This window comes from Tiliqua scincoides, chromosome 9 (assembly GCF_035046505.1).
Source record: "Tiliqua scincoides isolate rTilSci1 chromosome 9, rTilSci1.hap2, whole genome shotgun sequence".
Classification (NCBI taxonomy): Eukaryota; Metazoa; Chordata; class Lepidosauria; order Squamata; family Scincidae; genus Tiliqua; species Tiliqua scincoides.
In genome coordinates, this window is record NC_089829.1 from 17,721,924 (window position 1) to 17,733,818 (window position 11,895).

Here is an 11,895-nt window from a genome sequence, read left to right on the forward strand (position 1 = left end):
TTGGGCAAACTCATGATGAGATAGCTAGTTTGGGGCCTCTCTCAGACCCAAAGACAAATATCCTTCCCAGTGGCGTCACTAGTGGGGAGTGCAAACCACACTGGGTGACACTCTTGGGGGGGTAACACCACTAGTTGCCAAAATTTTGGGAACTCTTTGGAAAATTTGTATTTATGAATAATACCATCATGTTAAATATCACTGGAAAAGTAATTTCCAGTGAATGTAATGAAACAAACCACGTTGAATTATCTATACTCTATCAAAAGTTATGGCCAATTAACCAGAAAGGGAAAACACAATTGCCTTATGTAACAAAAAGTGGTTTTCTAACTCAAAACTGACCAATGAGACGGATTGTTCTGAGAGCCAATGGGGTGTTGTTATGAACCAATAAAGTGTTAGTATGAGTCAGCTCTCATTTCCATGTATCAGAGCTAATACTAGAACTCTGTTTCAGTTGTGGAAGTGTCATCAAGTTGGCCACTGTTTTTTTGTTGATTACTGATTTGTTGGGTGACCTATATTGTTATATATTAAAATAAATAAACTGAATGGAGGTTACACCAACCCTAGTGATGCCACCGCATTCAGGCTGTGCGTATGATATTTTAATTTATTCTGTATGTTCTGGTATGGAATGGTCATGGGGATGATGCAATGAGCTCTTGCTCCAGGTACCACAAACCCTAGTGATAATACTTCTGTCCTTTCCTCAGATGGTCTTTAACGCAGAGCATCCTGAGGAAGGCTGTGTCTGAGCAGAAGATGGGTGCATGGAGATGGGTTGCTAACCCCTATCCTTTCCTATCTTGTTTTCAACTCAAAAATTTCTCTCCCCCCCTGCATTTTTTCACCCTTAGTGGCAAAGATTTGAGCTATCCATACCCATCTTTCTTAGAACTGGACATATGAGAGGCAACATGGGTTCCCATGATGGGGGGGGGGGACTACAGAGAGGAATTATGAAGGTAATGCACAACCCTTCCCTTTTCCTTTCTCACTGATTCATCCCTTTCAGAGGAGTATGCATGTAGGAGTCAGTATGTAGCAGCAAATGCATTGTTTACTATAAGGCCCTTTTAACAGTGCCACCATTGTTGGAGGCGAGTGGGGTGATGATAAGGAACAGGGCCTTCTCGGGGGTGGTGCCCCAATTACAGTAGAACCTCTTTAAGTTGACCACCCAAGGGACTGGAGGAAATTGGTCAACATAGGGAGGTGGTCAACATACGGGGGGGAAAGGCATTTAAATATTATCCTGTTTAGCTCCCAGGACAACAAATGCAAGGCCATTATTTAGATTGGATTTTTAAAACGTTTTATTGCAAATATCAATGAGAATTGATCCTCTTGTGATGCTTACTATTTCTATATCTATATCAAGAGATAGAGAATAAACAGCCCACAGTGTTTTAAAAAAACCCTGAAAATTCATAAGCTTAAAAAAAAATTGTAAGTTAAAAAAAAAATACTTGGTTTCATAGCAGACAAATGCTATCCCTTGCCAGCCCATAGCATGTAGCATGTTACATAGCCACAATAGCTAAAAAAAACAACACTTTTTTACTTAGGCTGCCTGGCCTCCACTGGGTCTCCTCAGATTCACTAAATGCCAGAAGGTGTTTGATAGGATCCCTCACTAAAAGCTGTTGAGAAAACTCAACAGTCAGGGAATAAGAGGACAGGTCTTCTCATGAATTGGGAACTGGTTGAGGACCAGGAAACAGAGAGTGGGTGTCAGTGGGCAATTGACAAAAAAGTGGAGAGAGGTGGAAAGTGGAGTGCCTCAAGGATCTGTCCTGGGACTGGTGCTTTTCAACATCTTCATAAATGACCTGGAAACAGGGATGAGCAGGGAAGTAGACAAGTCTGTGGATGACACTAAACTTTTCTGAGTGGTGAAGACCAGAAGGGATTGTGAAGTGCTCCAGAAGGATCTATGCACAAGCAACCTCATGTCTTTCACAACTTAGTACATGTCCAGGTACAATTGGCAGCTGGCGCACGTCTGTTGTCTTTGTACAGTGTGCCCACCTATAAAAATCCTTTCTCACACGCACTAGCAGGTGTAGGGGAGGGATTGTCGCATGGCTTCTTGCTTTTCCAAGATGGGACAAACCAAACCACAGTATCGCGTTCAGTGGGCAACTTACAGAGGGTAAATTAATACTCTGTGCATTGGTCTGTGCAATGGTTGAAGTGGTCAAGATACAACTTACGGAGGTGGTCAATATAGAGAGGTTGGTCTCCCATAGTGTATATGCAGAGTCTGTCCATACTGTGAAAATTAGGTCAACTTGAGGAGGTGGTCATTATAGAGAGGTGGTCAACTTTGGAGGTTCTGCTGTATGGAATCCTCTCCCCTTAGAATTAAGAACAACTCTCTTCTTGAAGACCTTTTGATGGGATCTCAAGACTTTTTTTATTTAGGATGTCAGTCCATCAATAGATGACGTGATGGACTGGCATTTTAATTAAATGGAATTTTAAACATGTTTTTATGTGATCCATAAGGATTTGTATTTTTAAGACTGGTATGGTATTGGCAACCTTCAGTCTCGAAAGACTATGGTATCGCGCTCTGAAAGGTGGTTCTGGCACAGCGCCTAGTGTGGCTGAAAAGGCCAATCCGGGAGTGACAATCCCTTCCACACCGGGAGCAAGTGCAGTCTGTCCCTGGTCTGTCTCCCTGGCTATGGGCCTTCCTTCTTTGCCTCTTAGCCTCAGACTGTTGGCAAAGTGTCTCTTCAAACTGGGAAAGGCCATGCTGCACAGCCTGCCTCCAAGCGGGCCGCTCAGAGGCCAGGGTTTCCCACTTGTTGAGGTCCATCCCTAAGGCCTTCAGATCCCTCTTGCAGATGTCCTTGTATCGCAGCTGTGGTCTACCTGTAGGGTGCTTTCCTTGCACGAGTTCTCCATAGAGGAGATCCTTTGGGATCCGACCATCATCCATTCTCACGACATGACCAAGCCAACGCAGGCGTCTCTGTTTCAGCAGTGAATACATGCTAGGGATTCCAGCACGTTCCAGGACTGTGTTGTTTGGAACTTTGTCCTGCCAGGTGATGCTGAGGATGCGTCGGAGGCAGCGCATGTGGAAAGCGCTCAGTTTCCTCTCCTGTTGTGAGTGAAGAGTCCATGACTGGCTGCAGTACAGAAGTGTACTCAGGACGCAAGCTCTGTAGACCTGGATCTTGGTATGTTCCGTCAGCTTCTTGTTGGACCAGATTTTTCTGTTGGACTTGTTTCTTATTTTTAAGAAAATGTTTTATTATTGTTATGTTTTAAACTTAAGTCCCCTTGATTGCCCTTAATGGAAGAAAGGTGGGGTATAAACAAACAAACAAACAAACAAACAAACAAACAAACAAACAAACAAACAAACAAATGTGTTATATGAGATTCTTTCTTGATGTGCCCCTGCAAATATTTCTCACCTGTCATTTTACAGGGAACTTCCCGCCCCCTGCAGCCAGGATCCAAAACTAGGCATGAGCTCAGCTGGGTCCAGGGGATAGATTAAAACCTCATTCTTCCAGCTTGCTGGCTAATTGTCCCCTGCACATCTCCCCATCTGTACAACCTTGGTAAAATTGATGTTGGGATCAAGGATGGGATGTCAGTGCCAAAATGATGGCTGGTTCAACTAAAGCAGCTCTGTAGTTGTGCAGAGTCAGCTGGAAATGGGTTCTAGTTGTGGCAGCAACAATGGAAGTTTAAGCCTGGTGCCCGATGGACTGTTTACAGGCCTGTCAAGGAGGAGGAAAGCAGGTGGCATTGTTTAATTGATCCCTGATGATTCCTGGTGATCCCAAAGAGAACGTCTTTCATCAGGCTGGGTTTTACTGGCATGTCCCAGTGGGAGAAAAAGCTATTGGAAGGGTGGGGTGAGAGAGGGCTTCAGTGAGCAAGTCTGAACGCAGAGCAAGGCTAAAGCCATCACTTCAGAAAGAAGGTGCAAGGAAGAAGGAAAAGTGCTACATTTTGAGCAGTGCACAACATTAATTGCTCCACAGCCCACACTGACAACTTTTGGGGACAAGCAACCAAAGTGGCGAGTGTGGCTCAGTGAATGGATTTTCCCCACTTGCAGGGGTACATGAATTATAAAATGGCAGCTCTAATCCCTGAGTGTGGAAGCTTGTTCTGCACATGCAGCAGAGTGGGTTAGTAGACTGGGCCTCAAACCAGATTTAAAAACCAATACCTCCCTACAAAGAGAAAGCCCATCGGGCCTTTGCCTACTTACACGGTCTGCTCTGCACAAGCAATTTTACTCACAAGAAGACTTTGAAAAACAATTTCCCTCCTGCGGTCTGAAGGGCTGTGATTCACTCTACCATCTCATTCAACAGCATGTGCAGGTCAGACCAAAGATAGCATCTCAAGGACAGAAGATATTCAGGGATTAATTCCTGCAGGAAACAAAGTATTGCCCAGGGAGTTCGCCCCTTGAATCCTAGCCCATGTTTGATTTCTGGGTGCTCCTGATCCAATCCATCCTTCTTCCAAATGTTGTTTCTCCTCCCTTTTCAGTCCTGCTTCTTCTTCCCAGAGTAACAGAGATGTAACTCTTTTGAGACAGCAAAAGTAAATGTCAGATTCTTTTCCTTTAACTCACTATTTTCTGTTCCACTCCCCCCAAATTAATACTCTTCATTTACTCTCTTGTGAGTGGTTTGGCACATTTCCAATATGCTCCGCACGTCCCCTTCTTACCCATCTTCTGTCCTACAAGTTGGAAATGTGGAGCCATCTAGGAGAGCAGGAGGCACATGGATGGCCACCATGGAGGCCAAGGGGCCAAGGTTGGTGCCACTCTTGTGCAAGGCCATCCTCAGTTGCGCATCCATCTTTAAGATAGCCCCCCCTTTCTGAACAGGCATCAACAGATGTTGCTGTTATCACTGGCATGGTGCTCATATAGAAACATATGGTGCACATGTAGAAACAGGGTCCTCGTTGCAGGGGTGCTCAGATATTATAATAACAGGATTACAAAGTCATTGGGACAGTGTAATTTGGGATGGATGCTGAGTTCTTACTTTCTGCCTGATAGCTGCAAGGGAGGTGATGTAACTGAGAAGCTGTGCCTAATGATCAGTTGTCAAAATGATTATATTAATAACAGGTTGGTTAACTTCAGCTCCCCTAGGAAGTTCCCCTCCCCCACACACATTGAATCACCCTCAAATTACACTCCAACAACATACTATTTACTTGTGTTTGTGTGTGTTACAGGGGAAGCTCATTTCTGATTTTAAGCTGTGTTTATGTGCCATTGCAAGGTGTCTTGGCTGGTTTAACCCTTTGTTGCTGCAATCTGGCCAAATCTCCAAGGGGTAAACCCAGGGCTGGAAAGAAGAACATTTGAGGGAGGGGGGCACAGCCTTCCCAGGGCCAATTTACAATGCAGAGCTGTTGCACTCATTGCGTCTTTCCTTCTTCACACATTATGCTAATGGGAGGACCTGCACGGCAGCACCAGCTTATTTGTCTAAAAAACTGTTCCTTCCCATTACCACTGGTGCTTGATGAGTGTGTGAGCAGCTAATTAGCTGTCCAAGAATATCTTCCTTCAATGCTTTTGGAGCCCAGTGCACAATTGTTCATAAATTTGAGCTGAGCATCAGAAGAGCCTTCCTGTGTCGGATCAAAATGGGCTCGTTCAGTCCAGCATCTGGTCTCCTGCAACCAGCCTGTGGCCCTACTGGAAACCCACAAGTAGGCAAATGGCCTCTTCCACTGTGGCTTCCCAGCAGCTGGTACTCAGAGACCCGTTGGAGGCAGCCTGCAGCCTTTACAACTAGGAGCTTAGATGAAACTCTCTCCCTTCATTAATTGGTCCAACTTGGTTGCAGGTGTTTGACATGGCAGTTCTGTGTTGTGTACGGTTTTTTTTTTTATGCTTTTACAGTAGTTTTCTGCCTTGAATGCCTCCTGTGACAGGGCAAAGGTGGGTTATAAGTATTTTAACTAAATCAGTACATATTTTTATAGCCATCTAATCCAGTGGCCGTCACTACATCTTGTGGCAGAAAATGCCATAAGTTTAAATTAAGCCTGGCAGAAGGGTTGCTTCACTGTGGCACATTTTATCTGGAGCAGTCAAGCGGGGGGGGGGGGATGTTTGGTGGTGGTTACCATGGAGAAAGCTGTTGCATAAAAGGGACACTTGCAAAGGCTTTGAGCCATGGTCACTGGATTTTGTTGGGCATTTTGACCAGCTTAATCCATCTTGATGTCTTTGGGTTTCTGATTCAGTGCTTCCTGTTTTAGACAACAGGTGCCAAAGTTCAAGCCTGCCCAGATGGATTGAGGAAGGTGTGAGGGACTCTCCCTCCCTCCCTGATGCTTCTCACTGATGATCCTTTCAGCTGCAAATGGTGATGAGCCCTGCCCGAAAATTGAGCCCTAACTGGTTCATTAATCAATCAGCGCAGATGAGACTGTCTCAGATTGTTGGAGATGATTGTCATCTGTCATGTCGGGTTGTAACCCAGTTCAACTCCTGGTAGCATCTCCAGGTAGAACTGCAAAAAGACTCATCTCAGTTTAAAACCTTCTAGAAACACTGCTGATCAGTGCAGACAATACTGAATCTAATTGAGCCAAAGGTCTGACTCAGGATGGCAGCATCATATATTCAACATATCAAAAACTGAAGAGAAACTGTCTCTGTTCCCTGGTAAGGTTGAAGACCAGAAATGCATCCTGGGGTGGAGCGGGGAGATCAGAAGACAGAGAGGATGGGCTTTGGAAGTGCATTTTGATTACAAGGTGACTTGCCTCAGTCTGCCCAGTGCAAAGGTTGCAAACAACACAGGACAGCTAGAAACCTGTATGGTGACAGGAAACCCTCAACCTTTGCTAAAGCCATTGCCTGAGTTAAAAATGGGCATGCATTCTCATGTTTTCTTTATCACTCATATCTCCCTACGCAGGCCAGAGGACCCAGTAACACCTTTAGATGGCCCATGGGCAACAAAATGGCAAATGTGCTTCAATGTCCATAAGCATAAAGAGATTTATGACCGAGAAAAGGAAAGACTTTTTCACACCACACGTAATTGGTCTGTGTAATTCATTGCCACAAGATGTGATGATGGCCACAGGCTTGGATGGCTCTAAACCAGCCTGGCTAGCACCTGTGCTCTTTACAGCAGTGGGTATGGAAGGTGTCCTTGGCTACTTTGCTGAGTTCTGATCAGACCTGCATGTTGGCTGAGTCCTCCCACCTGGAAAGGGCTTAGGGGAAGTTCCAGAAGTCAAGCTGTTTTTCCCACTTCAGAACTAGCCAATGAGAGAGGTTGCAATCCAAAACATCACTTCACCTTAGAAAGGGAAAGATGGGGTGAGGGTCAGGACCTTGGAGTGGGGGTGCAGCGGTGTGCATCACACCTGGGCTAGAGGTCAAAAAGGGAGCCTGGGAGCCAAATTCACATTTGAAGGAAGGGGCCTAAAAGAAGCTTTGTACTCCTAATAAAATTCCTCTCAGTAACTCTGGTAGGGTTTGTTATGACTGTTTTGAAAAGGACAGGAACCTGCCTAAGATGACCAGTCTCTCTGGTAGTTTTCTTTGTCCTACATAAACAGATGTCTTAGTAGTAGGGAATGATTTGCTTTGATTTTTTTTTCTTGTGCCACAAGTATCTTTTATATGTATTCTGCCTTTTTTTTTTTAACAAAAATTTCCCCTGTTTAAAAATAAATAAATCCTGCTTGCCTGACTAAGGCAAGAACTAAGATAGATGTGCTCATTTGCTCCCTGGAGCAAATGTTACATGTGCTCTGTAAGTGTGAATGTCTCTATATGCATGACAGAGGAGCAAAGGGAAGCTGGTACAGTTGGCAAACTTTTCTGTCCTCCAACAAAGCGCTCTGACACCAATGGGCACCTAGTTAACTGGCCAATCCAGTCTGGAGAAAAGGTGACCATACTATTTCTGGTGCCAGCGATTCCATCTGCCAGGGGTCAGGCTGGAACATTGCAATGACTGCCAGGTTTGTTTGTTTTTTTTGGGGGGGGGGGAGCTACAGTGGGTCTTTCCTTGTAGGACATAAAGATGAATGGAAAGGTGGATATGCCTGTACTTTCATCACAGGCTTTTAAAGATTAGAGTCTGTGGCCATGGTATCCATGGGAAATATAGTTGGCAGGTCTCAGAATAGTTGGCTTGGAGGCCATTCAAAGCAACCATTTCAGAGATACTATCTATCCCATATACAGGAGCAAATGGATAGGCAAAGCCATGGGGTCCTAATGGCTGGATGAGAGCATGGTCCCAAAGGAGGCCAGCATGGCTGAAGTCAAAGAGGAGACAAAAGGCAATAAGACTTCCTTAAAAATTTTGTTCTAATCTTGGAATTTCAGATCATCAAATGAAACTTGAATGAATGATAACATGTTGAACATCAACAAAAGGAAGGTTTTATAATAATCTTGCAGTGGCCCTAGCTCAGAGGATGGATTTGGGCCCAGTGAATGGTCTGGGAACATCTGAAGCTAGATAAGTGTAACTCTGCTGAGACCCTTTGACAAGAGTTGATTGGAATCCCCGTGAAGCAGCAAAAAAGAACAAATGGTCTTTTAAGCTAAAAATGATGGTCTTGAACACCACCTCTGTACCCCAGAGGGCTGCTACATCCTTCACAGGCCTGAGAAGAGGAGGGCAGGGGCAAAATTCCTGGCCCCTGGACTTGCCTGGACCATGACAAAGCAAACTATACAGTAGAAAGCAAATTTATTACAAAATAAACGTGGGTGCCTCCATCTCAGCCTAGCCAGGACTCTGTTTCCACTACAGTTTAATCCATTTTCAGTGCATTTATATTACCCCAATGCATTTAGGAAGGGGGGGTCAATCAGACATCTTGTCCTGGGCCCAATGCCAGCTCTCAGCAGCCCTGGGCCTTCATGCTCTGTTGTGGCTTTCATGAAGCGCACCTGCTTGGCCACTGTTGGTACAGGATGCTGGACTTGCTGGGTCTACTCTGCCCTGATCCAGTGGCCAGGATTTTAGGCTCAACTGTTCTTATAATCCCTTCTTTTACATTGATGAATGGTACAACTCCATGCCTCTGAGTTAGTCTCTCCAAAACAAAGGCACGAGGGCAGGTAGAATCAGCTAGTGTGTCAGCAAAAGCTTTCTTGTTGGATGAATGGTTGTCTGAGTAATTCTTGTGTCCCAGTTTCCAGCTCCCATGTGGGCAAAGGCTCCATTAGTAACCCTCTGAAAACTCAGGCAAATATGCCAACAAACTTTCCATCTGTCAAGAACGGCTATGCCTCCCTTCACATTGATCTTAACCTGCTTTGTAACTCCCCCTTTCATGGTTTTGGGGGGGGGGAAGGGCTCTCAGACCAAGCATTTGCAGAGAGCCACCTTAAGCTAAAGCATGCAAAGCATGAATAATATCACATCAGTCAATCAAAAGGTGGTGGTGGTGGGGATTCCTTGTGCCTTTCCAGAATACTGCAAGTAACCAGTGTTGCAATCCTATGCGTGTCTATTCAGTTCCACTGTGGTCAATGAGGCTTACTCCTAAGAAAGTATGGACAGGATTGTAGCCCAAGTGGCCATGGGCTCCAATTTACTGTTCTGAGGCTAGTCCAGGCACGTGCCTCGCCCACCGTACCTCCATTACACCACAAAGGGTCAGAGGGAAGGTGAACCAAATAAGTAGCTCTAGATCAGTGTTTCTCACAGTTTGTCCTTTGCCGTACCACTTCACATGGTTCGCTTATTTGAAGTACCACCAGAAGTGACTGGCAATGACATAATCACCAGTTATTTCTGGGTTGGGAGTCCAAATGCAATGCAACAAACTTCAGTAAGAGGCTCAGGGTGGACAGGAAGGTTTTTTTGAGCATGGACAAGCATGCTTTGGAGCTCTGCCTGCCAAGCCAAACCTCTTCCTGCTGTTCATTGCATCACATTCCTGATCTCGCTGCCAGGTGGCAGGGGTCCAGGGTCCTGCGAGTACCACTGGACACCACCTCAAGTACCACTGGTGGTACCTATACCACTGGTTGAGAAACACTGCTCTAGATGACTGAAGTGAGAGCTCCACACAGGCTACTACACATCCCAGGCGAGGGCAACTGAACCTCCCAACCCCCAGTGTCTGCAGCCAGTTCATTCCAGGAGAAAAATCCTTTCCCACCTCAAATATGGCAATTTGATCAAAAGTGTGAGCAAACCATGCATACACAATCCAAAACGAGGTGTGTGTTAGCTGGTGACAAGTTCGTGGCTCTCTTCTAAAAAAATAAAATCAAGAGATATCCGTCATACATTTATTAACACTTTGCCTAGAATCTTGTGAAGCTCTTGCATCCAACAACTGTTATTAGAAGGTGATTTCAGAGCTATACATCTCAAATTCTTCCCCAGGTTTTCCTCTTTTTGAGCTTCCTGCCATCACTCATGACTGAGAGATAAGAATTTTGAAAGCAAAGTTGCATGTAGCTCCTAGACCACCATTTGCCCCCCTGCACTATATGAAAACCCTTCCTGGGTCAGACTAGTTGGAGGGCTGCCATTGGCTCTCACCTTGTAGTACAAATTAATTGTAACTACTCCAGGTACTCTAGTGAATTGCCTCTAACTGCTGCTCAGAGGTAAGTTTGAAGCTACTTAGAGTAAAATCCTGCAATGTCCTCTTGATCCTGCAAGCAGTAAAACACAATGCACAGAAGCCTGAAAGTTGGTGCTCATTTGGATCAGAGGTTAATAAAGGATACTGGGCAGCTACAGTCACAATGAGCCAAACTCCAACATTTTAAAACAATTTTTAACATTCAATAGCCAACACTCTCACGCTGTAATCGGATGAGTTAAAACGAGACACACCAACACAAAACAGGATGGGACTCATTTGCAGATGCAGTTAGGGTAATGACCTCCAAAATTTGTGTGTGCAGTGTGGCTCACTCCTTAGTTAGCATATTTAGGATTGCATGTCTGAAACTCACAGGTTCAATTTCATCCAAAACATTTTCACCCTTCTCCTTATTCCTTTCTAATCAGAGTAATCTCCTTTCTAATCAGTCTTTTGAAAGCAGACTGTATTCTGATCTACAAAGCAAAAACAGATAACAGAAACTTTCTATCTTGAGATAGATTTTAAAGCTCCACTTTTCACAGCTAAAAACCTTTAAGACAAGAATAAATGAATTTAACATGCCTACATATTTAACAATGGTCATTTCAGAAATTGATAAAATTACTTGGCACCCATCATCAAAACATCTCTTGTAGCTAAGAGGACAGCACAAGCATCACACAAATGCGAGTTTATGCCTCTTAAGTCATCTGCACTGACCGTCAGCATCATAATGCTTCCAGATGTCCAGGAACTGGGATGCTGTCAGCTCCGCCAGGTGCAGGTAAGGAGGCTGCTGCTTCCCTGCCATGAGCGAGCTGGGTCCACGACAGTGCTTCTCCCTTGCCTACTTTCAGCACCAGGCGCTGTCCAACAGCCTCTCTCGCCTCTGCTCTCCCGGTCTTTATAAACCCTCTGGAAGTTGCAAAGAGCCCTGGTGTCCACTAGAGGGCCCATGAGGATGTCGCAGCAAGGAAAGACAGCTGAGAGACAGATCTGGGGGTCTGTGATGAACATAAGAACAGAAGAACAGCCCCACTGGATCAGGCCATAGGCCCATCTAGTCCAGCTTCCTGTATCTCACAGCAGCCCACCAAATGCCCCAGGGAGCACACCAGTTAACAAGAGACCTGCATCCTGGTGCCCTCCCTTGCATCTGGCATTCTGATACATAGCCCATTTCTAAAATCAGGAGGTTGCACATACACATCATGGTTTATAACCCATGATGGATTTTTCCTCCAGAGACTTGTCCTTTTAAAGGCATCCAGGCCAGACGCCATC

General features: G+C 45.1%; 1 protein-coding gene across 1 annotated transcript in view; it reads right to left on the reverse strand.

Annotated features, from left to right (window-relative positions):
* The window catches only part of CALB2 (calbindin 2), a 33,580-nt gene extending 22,158 nt beyond the window's left edge, over nt 1-11,422 (reverse strand). Inside the window, exon 1 of the mRNA XM_066637689.1 lies at nt 11,332-11,422. Within this exon, the coding sequence (XP_066493786.1) occupies nt 11,332-11,422 (91 nt within the window). The remainder of the gene's footprint in view (nt 1-11,331) is intronic.
* Between the last annotated feature and the right edge of the window lie 473 nt (nt 11,423-11,895).